The sequence below is a fragment of the Geotrypetes seraphini genome, chromosome 3 (genome assembly GCF_902459505.1).
Source record: "Geotrypetes seraphini chromosome 3, aGeoSer1.1, whole genome shotgun sequence".
Taxonomy (NCBI): Eukaryota; Metazoa; Chordata; class Amphibia; order Gymnophiona; family Dermophiidae; genus Geotrypetes; species Geotrypetes seraphini.
The window spans coordinates 109,855,286-109,873,549 of NC_047086.1; the positions used below are offsets into that span (position 1 = coordinate 109,855,286).

Here is an 18,264-nt window from a genome sequence, read left to right on the forward strand (position 1 = left end):
GGCAAGAGCAGGATTGGGGACGGGATTAGGGCATTACAGGGCAGGGATAAGTGGAACTGGGTGGGCCTGGGGGTGGGTCTAGGGGGTTCGGATTTTCCATTTACCTATTGGTACTCCATTTAGTAGGAAAGTCCACTTGTCCAAAGAGAGAGTAATGTGTAATATATCTTCCAACAATTTAACCACCCTTATCCAGTATGTTTGCACCTTAGGACAATCCTACTAATATAGGCGAAAGTGCCCCCTCATTCATATCCTCTCCAACAGATTTCCATCCTTAACCCATATATCTGTCGAAGCTGAACAGGATTATAATACCACTGAAATAATATCTTATAACCATGTTCAATCAGATTAGTTGTGATAGAGGAAATCTTAAGATTTGCTTGAGATTCATTTCTAAGTGTCTAAGGTGAAGTCTAACAAATTTTCCTACTGTTCCTCATGTTTACTCTTGAGAGGGTAGAACAAAAGGAGTGTTTTATAGATCCGGGAGAAATCTCACTCCCATCCCAATTCTGAAAATCTTTAACAAAGCAAAATTTTCCCCAGTTGTTAGAGGTTGATTATTTAGTTAAAAAATTTCTCAATCGCCTATTCTTAGGCGGCTTTACAAATAGCAACTTACATAAAATAAAGCAAACAAGACTTGTACAAACATCAAAGATTACAGATCATTCCATGTAAACAGTTGGTTCATAGTTCTTCACAATACATTAATCCTGAAACCAGAATTAGGCAGAAAACATCTTTCATTGGAATGCTTCTATAAAAAGTGTAGTTTTGAGCATTTTCTTAAACTTCTGAATATCAGACAGAGCTCTTTGCGGTCCAGTTAATTTGTTCCACAGCGTTACTCTTATGATGGAAATAGCAGAAGCTTTCATATTCTCATAATGTACTTTTGAGAAGTCCGTCAGTGACAATCAGGCCACAGAGTTCTAAGCGGTCGATAGATTGCCATAGTTTGCGATAAATACCAAGGAATCCCATGGTAGATGACTTTGAACACCAATATTAATGTCTTGAAAATAATACGTAAGCGTACAGGTAACCAGTGCAGTTTCTTCAACCAAGGTGTTATGTGTTCAAACTTTCTAACACCACAGATTAACCTTGCAGCAGCATTTTGGATCATTTTTAATGCTTGCACTGTACTGTTGTAATCCCTAAATAAAGGGCATTGCAGTAGTCCAGTTTTGATAAGACTGTACCACGATCCGGAAATCATATGTCAACATCATCAAATTTAAATGACTTAACAGTCGCAACTGGAAGAAGGTAGATTTAACTACAGACAAAATTTGATCCTTCATGCTGAGTGTTGAATCTAGCCAGACTCCTAGAATTTTCAACTTTCGTTGTAACAATAAGATCTGGTCGCAAACCTTAATCTCTAGGCCATTGTGGATCATCCTTTCTCCCAATCAACATAACTTCTGATTTTGCGAGATTCAGAACCAATTTATGCTTCACCATCCATTCATTCACGCTTTTCATACATCCAGCTAATCTTTCATTCAACTTAACTCTCCAGTCTAACATTGGAAAGAAAAATTGGATGTCGTCAGCACATCAGCATAAATGCGATATGCTACTTCTATTTTCCGAAGGTTCTGCCCATGTGATCTAATTTACGTGGGCAAGACCAAAAGGATGGTGAAAACTAGAATGATAGAACATCGGAGTAACATCAGAAGGCAAATTCTCACAGCGCCTTTGGTTTCCCATTGTTTGAACATACAGTACAAGATTTAAAGTTTTTTTGTATTGAAAACCATTGAAAAGAAACTGAGAAGAGGAGATACTGACCAAACCCTCTTGAGGATTGAACAACAATTTATTTAAGATTTGAATACAGTTCATCGATGTGGTCTAAATACTGAAGTAGACTACAGTGTGTTCTTATAATGCATTTAATATGACCATTCAATATTCACTAATCTAATGTGCTTTCCACATCATTGGCAAGATGTAATCATAAAATACATTCATCATGCATGGTGAATGGTAGTAATCTCATTTTATTCCTTGCCTCTATTTACAAAACACAAAAGCAAAAATTCCATGACCAAAATATCAAATATATAACAAAAGTGGAATAAAAAAGATTAATTTATTAATTCGTCAATTCAGTTGTACTGATAGATAGTTAATGAAAGAAGGCAAACCTCAGACCGTACTGCTGTGTCTCATAACAGCCTATGGCTATTTGACAAATGCAATATAATGGTTTCAATCATTGGTCCGCCTCCTTCCTTTTGATATAAATATAATAATTTGTTAAGTATGACAATTAATATAATACTATGAAAAAAAAAATTAGTAGTAGTTTTTATAAATTAGTTAATATGATTGTCAAAAAATGAAAAAATAATGAAACTAATGGCTAAAGCATCTGTGCAAAATGGCAATTCTATGCAAAATAACAATTTAGTCACATAAAACCGAGTTCATAGAAAGTTCATAGAAAAACCACTTATCTTAGTGGCCACAATAACTGACTCTGATGGATCCATTTTGTTAGTACTTCTTCAGAGAATCAGTTTAAAAAAGCCATGATACTGACTAAATAATACCCATGAAAGTGGCTTTCCAGAGAGCGAAAATGGCCTGCATCAGACCTGAATAATGGCACTCATTAGGCTTGATGTACTTATAAAGTACATTTATTATGCATGGTAAATGGTGTTTTTATGTCATTTTATTCACATGTATAATGATGCAATTATTGTCAAGATGTAGTTCTTAATTATCATTTCCTATTTCACATTCTAGGTGAATATTTGCCATAGAGAATATATATGATACATTAGAATTGGATAAGTTTCATTTCATTCAGTTGTACCTTTACATCATGCACTTAAACTAAAATTTTCAATCATAGATACAATATCCCTTTGTCATTAAGTGTGTTTTATTATATCATATTTAATACATTATGATTTATTCATACAACACACCGTGCTTTTAAGCTTTTTTTTACAAAAATACAAATTGATATAATTCATCCTTTAGATACCACAATATATTATGTGCATATCTATACTTTAATTTTTGACGCAATTTCTATTGTCCAATTTAGTCAGTGAAAACGTGTACATACTTTTTTCATCATTTAGGGTCCACAAAGTTATGGTTAAAATTAAAGTTTATCAGTTCCAGCTGTAACAGGCATTTGTCAGGAAGTGTCCTATGTTCTTCACAGCATCAATCAAACGCTTTCCATTCACTTGCTTCAGGCCGAGTCGGGGAGGCAGCAGGCACAAGCAGGCACCAGCGGAAGAGAGGAGAGAGCGAGGAGGAGGTGAGGGAGAGAAAGCAGGCGAAGGCAGGCTGTGTGGGGTAGCGGCAAGAGGAAGCTCCGCCTACTCCCAATGAGTCACCAGTAGCGTCAGAGCGCCCGGACTCCCCCTTAAAAGGAAGAGAATCGCAGCGCCAGGGCACTTGCTTCAGGCTGAGTCGGGGAGGCAGCAGGCACAAGTAGGCACCAGCAGAAGAGAGGAGAGAGCGAGGAGGAGGCGAGGGAGAGAAAGCAGGTGAAAGCAGGCAGCATGGGGTAGCGGCGAGAGGAAGCTCCGCCCACCCCAACGAGTCACCAGTAACGTGAGAGCCCCGGATTCCCCCTTAAAAGGAGGGGAGCCAACGGCGCGCAATTGTTCGGCGAGCAGTAAAGGCGCTCGCCTTAGCGAGAGCGCCTTAAGAAGGAGCCTAAGGAAAGAACCAGGAAGCTAGGCTGATCAACAGAGAATCCCAAATCATAAGTAACAAGTTCAGTTACCTAGCCACACAACAGGGAGCACTTCTTGCACACCACACACCTCGAACGAACACTCAACCACAAACACAGCAGCACCAACAGAGTCATAACTCACAGGGGGACAGAAAACAGAAAGCAAGACCACAGCCAGCCAATAGAGACAGAAGGTTCACAAATAACCCAGACAACTCAGAAGGAGAGCAAGAAATGATCGCCCACGGAAGCCAGAAGATGAGCTTTCCAGTCTTCTGCACCGACTGCAATATGTATGACTACCTCCCCTCGGGGACTAGGGCATACGTTTGCAATCGGTGCAAGGATCTGGATAGCCTGAAACAGCAAGTCCAGCTGCTGGAGGGAACAGTGATAGAACTAGAAGAACTCACCTTTAAAGAAGAAATCTGCAAACAGGAGAAGTTGCTAGTGGAGGCCAGTTGCTAGTGGAGGCCAGTAACAGCGAAGAGATCGAGGAACTGGAGAGATTCATTGAGGAAGCCCACCAGCAGCATGTGGAGGACCCAGGGATGGAGAATAAGATCCAAACAACCCAGGAGGAAGGCCCAGGTGTGATGGGAGGAAGCACCACTGCAACTGATGAAGAGACTGAAGTGGAAGTTGAAGGCGACCACTCACCTAGTGGTACTGGGAGACTGTATGAGGAGGTATCACAGAGGAGGGAAGACAGGTCCTATGCCATGGATGTGGACTTATGACCCACATGGAACCCCCAAATAAAGAAGATGGGAATCATCGTAGGGGATTCTATCATACGCAACGTGGAAAGCCACATCGCGGGAGGAAGAGAAGACAAGCTGGTCACCTGTCTGCTCAGAGCAAGAGTGAAGGATGTGGCCATCAGAATCACCAGGATCATAGACAGTGCAGGAGGAGAGGCCACTGCTGTGCTTGTCCACGTGGGAACGGATGGAAGTATGACAGGGAAGAAATGAAGGAGCAGCTTTGCTCACTCGGAAGAAAATTGAAGGTCAGGGAAGTGAGAGTGGCCATCTCCGAGATCCTCCCGGTACCGAGGGCAGATGGGAAGAGGCAAGATGAACTGCGAGCAATCAACGCCTGGATGAGAAGATGGTGCGAAGAGGAGGGCTTTGACGTTGTGCGCAACTGGACGGCTTTCTGGGGAAGAAACAAGTACTACAGAAAGGACGGACTACACCTCACCAAGGAAGGAGCGAGAGTACTAGCTGGAAACATGAAGAAGGTCATCGAGAAGGCTTTAAACTAGAAATCAGGGGAGAGTCGACAGTTGACATCCAGTCGATGGCCCGGGAAACAGGTGACCCTAAAGAATGAACTACAGATGTCTGCTCAGATAAAGGGGAAGAGCATGATGCAAACGAAGGAGGCAAAGAAGGAACGCAATTAGATCCCGTGAATAACACAAAAAGGGCTGGGAAGCACAGAAAGACCAAGAAGAGAGCACAAAGTGAGCTTAAATGTATGTACATGAATGCCAGAAGCTTGAGAAATAAAATGGGGGAACTAGAGGCACTAGCAAGACGCGAAAAACTAGATATCATTGGCATAACAGAAACATGGTGGAACGAGGAAAATGAATACAGGGATACAAGCTATTGTGACCAGCCAGAGATTCTCCCTGCTCAGGTCCCAGTTAGGACAGAGAAGAAAGGAGAAGAAAAGAAATCCTGGAGAGGAATTGGGAAGGGACAGGTAGTTCCTGAACATAATAATAACACTGTCCACCGGGGGAGCCCAAGAGGCCCTTGGAACACTGCCAGGGCTGACAAAGCTGGGCGTTTCCCCAAGGTACTTAAACCTGTGTGTAAGAACAGAGAGGGAAGCCAGCTAGGGAGGAGGTTTAAACCTTTCCTCCCTAAAGAGTCCTCTCAGCCAAGCAGGAGCGATGGCCCCGTTCCAATGGAAGTGTTAGAGGAAGGTCAGGTTGAAGATCCTGTGTTCCCTGGAGAGTTACCTATGGAATTGGAGGAAGGTTGGTCAGAATTTGCTCCTCAAGACACTGAAGCAATGCAGGTGGACTTTGCCTCCATTTCTAAACAGTGAGTGTGATTTTTGGATGCTGGACTGTTTAGAGAATGTTTTTTCTTTTTTGTGCTTGCTATTTTGTTTGCAAGTTTGGGGAGTGATTAATGGGGAGAGGTTTTGCTGTTATCTTGGGTGGGAACTGTGAGAGTCAAACTAATGACTGTTTGAGTGCAAAACCTATCACTCCCTGGTTTTTTCCTGGCAATATATGGAACTAGCCAGAGGCTTGTAGAAACTGTGGCACTTCTGGGAGGTGAAGATAAATGCCTAAGACTGTATTGTTGCTTTGTTTTTTTTGTTTGATTTTGAAAATTGCCTGCTGTAGTAGCAGTCTGGGTTTGGATTGAGTTGGACTACAAACCCTGGGCACAGCTGAAGTGTCCTCAGTTCTGAAGACCAGGCAAAGACTGGTTAGTATACTGGCTTTGTCCTATTTGAATTGTTTCTCTTTGGGAGAGGAAGCTGTTTGAACATTCTGACCAATGTAACAAACGTTTGAAGAAAACTACTTACCTGAATTCAGGAATAATAAATATGTTTATGTTTTTTTGAAGAAATAGATGATAATGACTTTGTGTTGTTTTTGATTCCATCTTGGAATCCGGTCCTGCAGGGTGGCTCCAGTCCGGGCCACACGTCTGGGTGCTATTGGTGAGAGGTGCCATTGTGATAGATATACAGGACTTTTCTGCATTACAGTGGGCCACACTATACAGAAGAGATAAAATAGGGCAAAAAGAGATTGGAGTCACTCTGGATAAGGATTCCTAGACAGAACAGAGCAGACTCAAAGATTGACCTCTTCTATCAACCCCCAGGACAGACGGATAAGACAGACACAGAAATGATAGAGGAAATCAAGCATGAATGTAGAACAGGCAACGTAACGATCATGGGAGACTTCAACTTCCCAGGGATAGATTGGAACCTAGGAACCTCAAACTGCGGCAAAGAAACAAGGTTCCTGGAAATGGTAGGGGATTGCTTCCTAGAACAAATGGTGGGAGAACCAACAAGAGGGAGCGCCACCTTGGACTTGGTCCTAAATGGCATAACTGGACGAACAAAAGAAGTAGAAGTCGCGCTCCCGCTGGGGGCAAGTGATCACAGCATGATCAACTTTAAAATCGACATCGGGAAGGGGAAACGAACCAAGACCCTAACCACGACCTTTGACTTTAAGAAAGGAAGATATGACAGCATGAGAGCCATGGTAAAAAAACGGCTCAAGAAAAGGATAGCTGAAATCGAAACAATCGATCAGGCATGGGCCCTACTAAAAAACACTATCACCAAAGCACAGAATCTATACATCCCGCAGATATCCAAAGGAAGGAAAAGTAAAAGAGAACCAGCTTGGCTAACTAAAGAGGTGAAGGACGCAGTAAGAGAAAAGAAGAACTCATTTAAAAAATGGAAACAAGAACAATCAAATGAGGCAGGGAATAGCCATAAAGAAGACCAAAAGAAGTGTCACAAGGCGGTAAGAGATGCCAAAAGGGATTACGAGGAAAAGATAGAGCAAGCGGCAAAAAACTTCAAGCCCTTTTTTAGATACTTAAAAGGGAAAAAACCTGTAAAGGAGGCAGTGGGCCCACTTGACGACAAAGGATTAAAGGGTGTATCAAAGAAGACAAACAGATTGCAAACAGGTTAAATTCCTTCTTTGCATTTGTCTTTACTAAAGAAGACACCACATCAATACCCGAAACGGTGAAAATATTCAAGGGAGCAATTGAGGAGAACCTCACTTCAGTGAGTGTGGATTTGGACCAGATATACTATCAGATTGACAAACTGAAAAGTGACAAATCCCCTGGACCAGACGGAATCCACCCGAAAGTATTAAAGGAGCTAAAGGTAGAAATTGGAGAACTACTGCAAACTCTGGCTAACATGTCGATTAAAACCGGACAGATACCAGACAACTGGAAGATAGCAAATGTCATCCCAATATTCAAAAAAGGATCAAGGGGAGAACCGGGCAACTATAGGTCCCTGGGAAGATGGTTGAAGCACTAATTAAGGATAGCATAGTCCGACACCTGGATACTCATGACCTGATGAGAGCCAGTCAACATGGCTTCAGGAAGGGGAAGTCCTGTTTGACGAATCTACTTCAATTCTTTGAGATGGTGAACAAACATCAATAGCGGAGAACTGGTGGATATAATATACTTGGACTTCCAGAAAGCATTCGACAAAGTTCCACACGAAAGACTTCTCAGAAAATTGCAAAGCCACGGAATAGAAGGGGATATACTAAGATGGATAAGCAAATGGCTGGAAAACAGAATGCAGAGGGTGTGCATGAATGGGAAGTTATCGGCTGGGAAAAAGTAACTAGCGGCGTGCCATAGGGCTCGGTTCTTGGGCCCATCTTATTTAATATTTTTATAAATGACCTGGAAGAAGAAACAACCAGTAAAATCATCAAGTTTGCAGATGACACAAAGCTAAGTCGGGCAATCAGGTCACAAAAGGACAGCGAAGAACTCCAGAGAGATTTGAACCAACTAGAAAGATGGGCAGAAAACTGGCAGATGAAGTTTAATATAGAGAAATGCAAAGTGATGCACCTGGGCAGAAAAAACAAGGAGCACGAATATAAAATGTTAGGTGTAACATTGGATAAGTGCGAGCAAGAAAAGGACCTGGGGATACTAATAGACAGGACCCTGAAACCGTCGGCTCAATGCGCAGCGGCGGCTAAGAAGGCAAACAGGATGTTGGGCATGATAAAGAAGGGAATCACGAGTAGATCAGAGGATGTCATAATGCCGCTCTATAGAGCAGTGGTCAGACCACACTTGGAATACTGTGTCCAACACTGGTCTCCCTACTTAAAGAAGGATATAGCAATACTGGAGAGGGTGCAGAGGAGAGCGACGAAGCTAGTTAAAAATATGGAGAACTTGAGCTACAATGAATGCCTCCGTAAACTGGGATTGTTCACCCTCGAGAAGAGAAGAATACGCAGGGATATGATAAGAGACTTTTAAAATACTAAAAGGAATTGACAAAATAGAGCAAGAAACAACTTTATTTATGTTGTCAAATGTGACAAAGACAAGAGATCATGGACTAAAACTGAAGAGAGACAGGACTAGGACAAATGTCAGAAAGTACTATTTCACACAGCGAGTGGTGGACGCCTGGAACGCTCTCTTGGAAGAGGTTGTGGCGTAAACTACCATTCTAGGATTTAAGGGCAAGTTGGACGCACATCTTCTTGCAAGACGCATTGAGGGATACGAGTGACCAAGGTCCTCGTCAGGGAACACCTAGCTAAGCCTCCGCGGGTGCGGACCATCGGACTAGATGGACCCAAGGTCTGATCCAGTGCGGGCATTTCTTATGTTCTTATTGATTTTTCACATCTTATGTCATTCATATCATTAATATCACTTAATTTCCTTGTCTTTGTCTCATAAATATTCTCACTTTTTATTCAAATTATCATCCACCACATAAATACATTGAGGGGCATAATCGAAAAGAATGTCTAAGTCTGTTTTCGTCTAAGTCGCAAGTCGTCCACAGTAAAAAAACAGCCTAGGACAAATTTTCAAAAAATACATTCAAAATATTTTTGTTTCGAAAATCGTCAACTATACGTCCTGCCAATCTGATCGTCCATCTTTATACCACATTTTCATCCAACTTTTCGTCCAAGTCAAAAACGCCTAGAACAAGCCCTGTTGATGTGGGAGGGGTCTGCAAAGTGATGGACTGAACACCCAGACATGGCACCTAAATAGTGCCCTTACAGGGCACTGCTGTGAACTTCACAAAAAGGGTGCCATGTCTTCTCTTCACTACAGCTCCCTTATAGGTCATGGTGAGCCCCCCAAACTACCTCCAGAATCCCCTAGACCCACTTATCTACCACTCTAATAGCCCTTATGGCTGCAGGAGCCAACTATATGCCAGTAAAAAAGGGTTTTGGGGGTGTATAGGGGAGTGCACATGTTTCAGTATCAATGCAGGGATTACAGGGGCTTATGAGCATGGGTTCTCCTCTCCATGAGTCCCTAACCCACTCCCAAGACAGCTTAAGCTGCCTCTGTGCTGGACGACTAGGCTTTCCTATGCCAGGCTGCCAGGTGATGATGGTCTGGAGGCTGAATTTTAAAGATGTGATTACGTTTTTTATGGGGTTGGGGGGATTGATGATCACTGTGGTAGTGTGGGGGGGGGTCTGTATTATATGTTTGCAGTGCTTATTTGGTGAATTTAGGTGGGTTTTTGTGACTTAGACCATGTTTTAATTGGTCTAAGTCACAACGTCCAAGTTCCGTCGATCGTGGGCTGTATAACTTTCGGTTATACATGCTGTACGACTAAGTCTAAGCCTGCCCACGTCCCGCCCAAATCCCGCCCTTGACACTCCTCCTGAACTGCCCCTTTTAGCGATGGTCATTCAGCGGCACTATGGAGGCCTAGGTCGTTTAGAAATATGTCCAAAACCCAGTTTGATTATTGGCACTTGGACGACTTTTGTTTATGATCGTCCAAGTGCCGACTTAGGCCAGTTTTTGGATGTTTTTCTCTTTCGATTATGAGCCCCATTACGTTCCTTATTTTCTTTTTCCAATATTTAAATACACATATAGTTTCCATTTCATGCTAGCAATTTAGGATTGGTCCATTATTATTTTTTCTATAAACACAAGTTGCAGATAAGTAAGCCCCATGGAAATACTTTTTTCCTTCCCTGAGATCTTGACACTCCAGGGTTAACAGTTGCAATCCTCATTCATTTCTAAATCACGTACATCGGCAGCTCTTTAAATAGCTTGGTTTGCTCATGCGCAAACTTTTGGCACTTCTTTCTTTAAACTTCACTCCGGTTAAAATTTATTATAGTGCCTGTCTATCAATCTATCTTTCTTTTTCCTTTATAGTTTACATGCGCAGTTTATAGCACTTTGCAAGGTTAGTATGTAAGCAAAGAAGAGCTGTCACACACTTGTTTTTCTAACAGCATAGTTAAGTAAACAGTGATTAACATGCAGTTGTAAAACCTTTTAATGATTCATCTCTACCCAGCTTTTCATTTTCTATCTGCAGTTCACTCGCACTGTCTATGGTATTTTGCAAGGCCGGTATGCAGGAACAAGAAAGGTAGCTTTAAAATCAATTTCCCTGCTGCGCATGAAAGATAGCAGCTGTCGGCACACTTTATTTGTCTGACCGTCTCCCTTTCCTTCTTTTTTGTACTCTTTCATTCTATGCAAGTTTAGAAACCACAGAAATCTATATAGGGTTCATATAATTTTTTTCCCCAGCCTTCTCTTGGTGTAAAATTGCTGGCTTACTTAATCTTTCCTTTTTAAAATCTTTTTTTATCTGTCTATGGTCTAATCGAGAGCACCCCTTGTCAGCCACTTAAAATTATTTTTTGACTCTCACCAGAAAGAAACCATTTATGTAAAACATAGGTACATATATATAACACACTTAGCATTTTCCCTAAGATAGACTTTTGATGGTCATTTGCGAAGAGTTTTTTCTATTAATAATAATAATAATAACAGTTTATATAAAAGTATTACTGTGCACAGTAGTGGGTGTTCCCCTTTAGATCTTTTTACATAGTGCTGTGGGTGCGAGTTTTTTGCCCATGATAAGAAAAAGAATGCTAGCTGTGAATCATCAATGATTGCTGAATGCTAAAACATTTTTGAGGCTTTTTCTCCACCTGTTTTGAATTTCAGTGTTGGATCTTAGAGAGGTAGCCCTCTGCTGGTGAGTGACATTTTTTGCAATTTTTTTATTTAAACGTCTCTATCATATCTCCCCTCTCCCTCCTCTCCTCCAAAGTATACATATTGAGATCTTTAAGTCTGTCCTCATATGCCTTATGATGAATATCATGCACCATTTTAGTAGCCTTCCTCTAGACCAGTGGTTCCCAAACCCTGTCCTGGGGGACCCCCAGCCAGTCGGGTTTTCAAGATATTCCTAATGAATATGCATGAGAGAGATTTGCATATAATGGAAGTGACAGGTATGCAAATCTCTCTCATGCATATTCATTAGGGATATCTTGAAAACCCGACTGGCTGGGGATCCCCCAGGACAGGGTTTGGGAACCACTGCTCTAGACCAACTCCATCCTTTTTATATCTTTTTGAAGCTGCGATCTCCAGAATTGTATACAATATTCTAAATGAGGTCTCACCAGAGTCTTATACAGGGTCATCAATACCTCCTTTTTGCTATTGGCCATACCTCTTCCTATGCACCCTAGCATCCTTCTAGCTTTTGCCATCACCTTTTCAACCTGTTTGGCCACCTTAAGATCATCACATACAATCATACCCAAGTCCCGCTCTTCTATCGTGCACATAAGTTCTTCACCCCCTAAACCAGGTGTCTCAAAGTCCCTCCTTGAGGGCCGCAATCCAGTCGTATTTTCAGGATTTCCCCAATGAATATTAATGAGATCTATGTGAATGCACTGCTTTCAATGCATATTCATTGGGGAAATCCTGAAAACCTGACTGGATTGCGGCCCTCAAAGAGGGACTTTGAGATCCCTGCCCTAAACTGTACTGTTTCTTTGAGTTTTGCAGCCCAAATGCATGACCTTGCATTTCTTAGCATTAAATTTAGGGCTTCTTCTATCAAACTGCACTAGCACTAGCAGTTTGTAGCGCGGTGAGCCACACTGAATGGCCTGCGCTGCTCCTGACACTCATAGAGTTCCTCTCCCTGGGATGATCTCATCTTCTCCACTTCTAGGGCAGCACACCGGTTCTTCAGTTCAAGGGCGGGTAGAGTCACAGTACCAGGCTTGCAGGGTTCCATAATCTGAGTCCAGCTGTCTTCCCTACAAGAATTAGTGAAACATAAACCCCCAAGAGTTAGAAGGGGTATTTAGCTGGGATGCATGGGGGATGCTCAGCTTCTATATATACTTCTCAGCCCCAACAATAAGCTGTCTCACTACTACCCTTGCTGTTGCTTCTAAAGACTAGCAACAAAAGAATATGAAAGAGCCATAGAGCTGTAGCCTGTATACCAATGCTGCTGGCTCTGCTTCTCTTATCTCCTCCTCCAATGTTACTTTCTGTTCCAGAGAACAGAGGGTGAGAACAGTAGAGTTGGCAGCCAAGCATAGAGGGGATGCAGCTCCATGGCTGGTCCTGGAAAGCAGCAGACATTGGTGTGCCTAGGGAGAAAGGGTAAGGGTCTGCTTCCTAGTTCTCTGCCCTCCCGCCTACCCCGCCCCAATGAGCAATTAGCCTTATCTTTATTACTTTACTGTAAAAAAAAAACAAACAAACCCCAATATACAGAGCATTCAACATTAATATTTTGAAACCAAAATTGAAGTACGTATTGAATCAAATTATATGCTCATAAAACAATGTTCCGGAGCAGACCATCTGGTACACAAAAGTTATACCGATGGTATAGTTGCGAGTTTCAATCATAACATAACAATTTATGTACTAATTTTCTCTTAATGTTGCTTAAAAGTAATGAAAACTGGGTAATCCAAACACTTATCTTAGGGCAATGAGAGTGTAAATCCCGGCTTCAACACAAGCTGTGTTTCATAATAGCTGCCTCAGGAAACCAGGTGAAAAAGTCTTTCAGATTGTCTATGAACAAACATGAAAAAGTGAGAAAAATCAAAATATCACAAAATGCTTTCAACAACAAAAAAAAAACCTAACAAACCATGGCCATTCAGATGGTACCTTTATCTTTTGAAATTCCTACATGTTACCTAGTGAAAAGACACCCTGTGAAACCAGCACCAAAATGAGGTTAAAAATGTAGGTCGTAGTGACGTCATGAAAAGTCAGCAGTAAAGCCCGCAGGGCAAAAATGCAAAGTAAGAAAAACAACAAATGTCAAAGAAAAGCACACCACTCCACTTCCCAGTTTAAACCATGCTCAATCCTCCACAGAGCTCTTGATATATCACCTCCCCGTGGGAATGAGACTCCAAAACCACAAACTTATGATTCATCAAAGCATGAGAATGGTCCAACCACTGCTGACAAGGGGAGCCTCCACAATTTCTCTCCAGATCCTGCTCAAATGTTCCTGGATCCGGCTACGAATAGTCCTTACTGTACAGCCAATACATAACTTCTCACAAGGACATGATATGTACACAGCTGTCGAGGTTGAGCAATCTGTGGACCCTCTTAAAGTTAGAGAAGCACCAGGTAAGTGTATAACAGTAGTAGAGAAAGTATAAGCACACACTGAGCATCTTCCGCATGGAGCATGACCCTGTGATAGCACTGGGTTAGGTGAGCAAACAGATATGTAATGTGATTTGGAGAGATGCTCCCTAGAGAATGACACGGTGAAAAAATTGGTCCCCGTCACCGCCCCGTCCCCGTCTCCGTCTCACCATCCTTTGCACCGCCCCGTCACCGCCATTCCCTTCACCGCCCCGTCACCGCCACTGCCACCCCATTCACCGCCCCGTCACCGCCACTGCAACCCCATTCACCGCCCCGTCACCGTCACCGCTGCATACATAAAAGCCTCAAACGGGTACGATTTTATATACTTTTCTTTATTTACGTATAAAGGAAACATTCTTTAAAACTTTAAAACTTAGTTAAATATTAGTTAATAACTATACAAAAACAAAACACGCAGAGAAAAAATTAATTAATATAAATTCTCAAAACTGACACATTTTGATCACTAAATTTAAAATAGTTATTTTTCATACAGTTTTTCAATCACTAATCTTCCACCACCCCTGGGGCTAGCAATGCAAAAACAAACACGACATGTACTTTAAATGCTTACAATGTTAGCCTACATGGTAAGTAGACGCGGCCGCTGTACCTAATCGCGGCAAAGATCTCCCTGCCGTGATTAGCATAGTGACCGCGGCTACGGCTGCAAGTCTCCCCTCCCCCCAGCGATCACGGCAGGAGGGCACCCAACCCCTCCTGTAGACCCCCCCCAACGGCCCTCCCGACAATCGCAGCAGAAGGGTACCCAACCCCTCCTGCCGGTCCTCCCAATGGCCTCCCCTAAGATCGCCGGCAGGAGGGTACCCAACCCCTCCTGCTGGACCCCCCCCAACGAACCCTCCCACCCCGGAACCCCCTTAGTCTTACTTTCCAAGTTGGACCGGACGGCTCCTCACACGTATGGCCAGCAGGCTTGCCTCCGTCCAAATGAGGCGGGCCCGCCCCTACCCTGCCCATCCCACAGGATCCTAGGGCCTGATTGGTCTAGGCACCTAAAGCCACTCCCGCTATAGGAGGGGCCTTAGGTGCTTGGGCCAATCAGGCCCTAGGATCCTGTGGGTTAGGCAGGGGAGGGGAGGGGCGGGCCCGCCTCATTTGGACGGAGGCAGGCCTGCTGGCCAGACGAGCGAGGAGCTGTCCGGTCCAACTTGGAAAGTAAGACTAAGGGTGGTGTTTCGGGATGGCGGGGTTTGTTGGGGGAGGGTCCGGCAGGAGGGGTTGGGCACCCTCCTATTGGCGATATAGGGGGCCGTTGGGGGTGCCGGCAGGAGGGGTTGGGCACCCTCCTACCAGTGATCATAGGGGGGCTGTTGGGGAGCTGGCAGGAGGGGTTGGATATCCTCCTGCTGCGATCGTCGGGGGGGCTGTTGGGGTAGGCAGGAGGGGATGGGTACCCTCCTGCCGCGATCGTTGGGGAGGGCTGGTTCTGTCGGCATGAAGGGCTGAGGGCGATCGTCGGGGGGGGGGGGGGCGGGTTCTATTGGCAGGAAGGGTTGATCTGACAAATGAGGAGCACGGTGAAACACAGGTAAATAGCGGTTCCTAGAAGGGGGGACATTGGCCTGCGGGGACAAATCTATTCACCGTTTTTGCGGGCGGTGAAAGGATTTGTCCCCGCGTCTGCGGCGATTTGCTAATGAGGTCACCATAACCCGCAGCCAAACCGCAGCCACGCAGCGGTTCGCTGCGGGGATCGCTCCCCGTGTCATTCTCTAATGCTCCCTCAAATTATGGCTGCATGAAAACACAAATTTCTGTGAACCCCCAAAATGTGCCATAGTTGTCTTAAAGGGCCTGTTTTACAAAGCCGCGTGGCAACAGCCCTGAAGCCCTTTAAATCTCTATGGGCTTCGGGGCCGTTACCGCAATGGCCTGTGCTATATGGCTTTGTAAAACAGGCCCATAATCCTTGTAATGGGAAATGTCATTCATTTCAGCACACACAAGTTAAGTTTGGTTCATGTGCAGATTGTTGAGATTGCAATAATACTTCATGTGGAGCATACAAATCTTAGCAGGATAGTCACGTGAGGCAAATCATTCTATCATGTCTTGAGCTTTTTCAATGAATTGATATTACATTACATTAGTGACTTCTATTCCGCCTTTACCTTGCGGTTCAAGGCGGATTACATAAGAATTGTTATGATCTTAATACATAAGCTTATATGGTAAGGTTTTCTAATTTGCTAAGGCGTAGGGTGTAGGTGTCGGTGGAGTTTGGAAATTTGTTGGTAAAGTTATAATTGGTTTTATGTGTTTTTTGAAGAGTAAGGTTTTTGTTTCTTTTTTGAAGATTATGTAGTCTGTAGTTGAAGTCAGCAGATTGGCGAGTTGTCGGTCCAGGGTCGCTGCTCTGGTGGCCAGTAAGTTGTCATATATTTTTTTTGTTTGACCTTTTTGGTTGGCAGGTGTGCGAATATTGTGTGTGTTCTCCTGTGTCTGATTGAGGTGGAATGATTTAGTCGATTTTTCCAGTAGGAAGGACTGTTTCTGTTTATGGCTTTGAAAAGTAGGCAAAGGAATTTGAATTGTATTCTGGCTTGAATTGGGAGCCAATGTGAGTCGTGGTAGGCCTCCGTGATGTGGTCGTACTTTTTCAGAGAGTAGATAAGTCTTAGGGCTGTGTTTTGTACTGTTTGGAGTTGTTTTATCTTTGTTGTTGGGCAGGGGAGATATAGAATGTTGCAGTAGTCTATTAGGCCTAGGATTAGAGATTGAACTACCAGTTGGAATTGTTTTCTGTCGAAGAATTTTCTGACTTGTTGAAGGTTTCTCATAGTGGTGAATGATGTTTTTATAATTTTGTTGATTTGTGGTTGCATGGTGCAACTTCTATCTATCAGCACTCCGAGGAGTTTTAGCGTGGGAAGTATTGGATATGAGATCGAATTAATTTCTATGTTTGTCAAGGTTGGGGTTTTGCAGTTTTCAAGGAGGATGAAGTTTGTTTTGTCCGGGTTAAGTTTTAGTTTGTGTTCTTTCATCCATGTTGCTACTGTTTCATGTGTTTCGTGTATTGTGCCTATCATGGATAGTTCAAGTTGGTCAAAGGGGATGAGTATGGTGATGTCATCTGCGTAGCTGTAGGAGGTAATGCCTAGTTTATCTAGGTAGGAACTTAGGGAGGCAATGTATAGGTTGAAGGGTGTGGGAGATAGGGGAGATCCTTGTGGCACTCCACATGGGTTGGACCAGGGATCCGATTTTTCTTTGTTTGTTTTTACTCTATAAGTTCTGGATTGTAGGAATCCTTTAAACCATGTTAGAACTTTTCTTGTAATTCCTATTGCATCTAGAGTTTGTAAGAGGATGTCGTGGTCTACTAGATAGAAGGCTGCAGATCATCAGTTTTTTTCCAGTGCAGAGGATGTCATTGAGTGTCCTAGTAGGGTCTCCGTGCTGTAATTGGTTCTGAAGCCAGATTGCGTGGGGTGGAGTAAGTTATGGTGATCTAGGTATGCGTTTAGGGCTTTAGCTACTAGGCCTTCCATTAGTTTGACGTATAGTGGAATTGAGGCTATAGGTCTATAGTTAGATGGTTGGTCTGTTGCTCCCTTAGAGTCTTTTAGGATTGGAGTTATGATGATTTTGCTGAGGTATTGTGGGAAATGGCCGTTGGTGAGTAGGGTTTGTATCCATTGTAGGAGCAGAGTGCAGATATCTGTGGGTGCATAAATGTCTCAACTGTAAGAACTGTCCCACTGGTAAATTTCTCAAATATCTAGGATGAAAGCTGGTGTACATCAAGCGATTATTACAATCTGTCTCCTTGCGGAAAATTATGGTGGTAAAATGAGACCCTTCCAAGGTGACAAGGATGTTTATAAAAGGCATTTTGATAAAACTGGTATGAGTAGTAAATTGTAAGTGGGCATTGCAACCATTATAGCCATGTAAAAAAGATTGAAAAAGTGTAATGGAATCTAACTATACCAAGAAAATATCATCAATGTAGCGCTTCCACATAAAAACATGTTGATAATATTCAGATGAATATAGAAACTTATCTTCAAACTGATATACATAAACACACATGATCAAGGGAGCCAAGATGGCTCCCATCGCAGTGCCACAAGTTGGAAGAAAAAAAGCAATCATCAAACATAAAATAATTCTTGCTCAGCACAATGTACTGGCAGTAAAAATGTCCTTTGTAAGAGCTTGGTAGGTATCTGCAGGAGACCTGGACTCAACTTTATACTGAACTAAGAAAATAACTGCAGTGCTGAAAGGGTG

General features: G+C 43.0%; 1 protein-coding gene across 7 annotated transcripts in view; it reads left to right on the plus strand.

Moving 5' to 3' along the window:
* The window catches only part of FAM228B (family with sequence similarity 228 member B), a 151,254-nt gene that overhangs the window by 4,924 nt on the left and 128,066 nt on the right, over positions 1–18,264 (plus strand). The window contains exon 2 of one of the 7 annotated variants that reach the window (XM_033938747.1): positions 13,711–13,974. The exons of the other annotated variants lie outside the window; for them this stretch is intronic. Within the exon in view, the coding sequence (XP_033794638.1) occupies positions 13,909–13,974 (66 nt within the window). The 5' untranslated portion in view covers positions 13,711–13,908. The remainder of the gene's footprint in view (positions 1–13,710; positions 13,975–18,264) is intronic. 7 annotated transcript variants of the gene reach the window in all.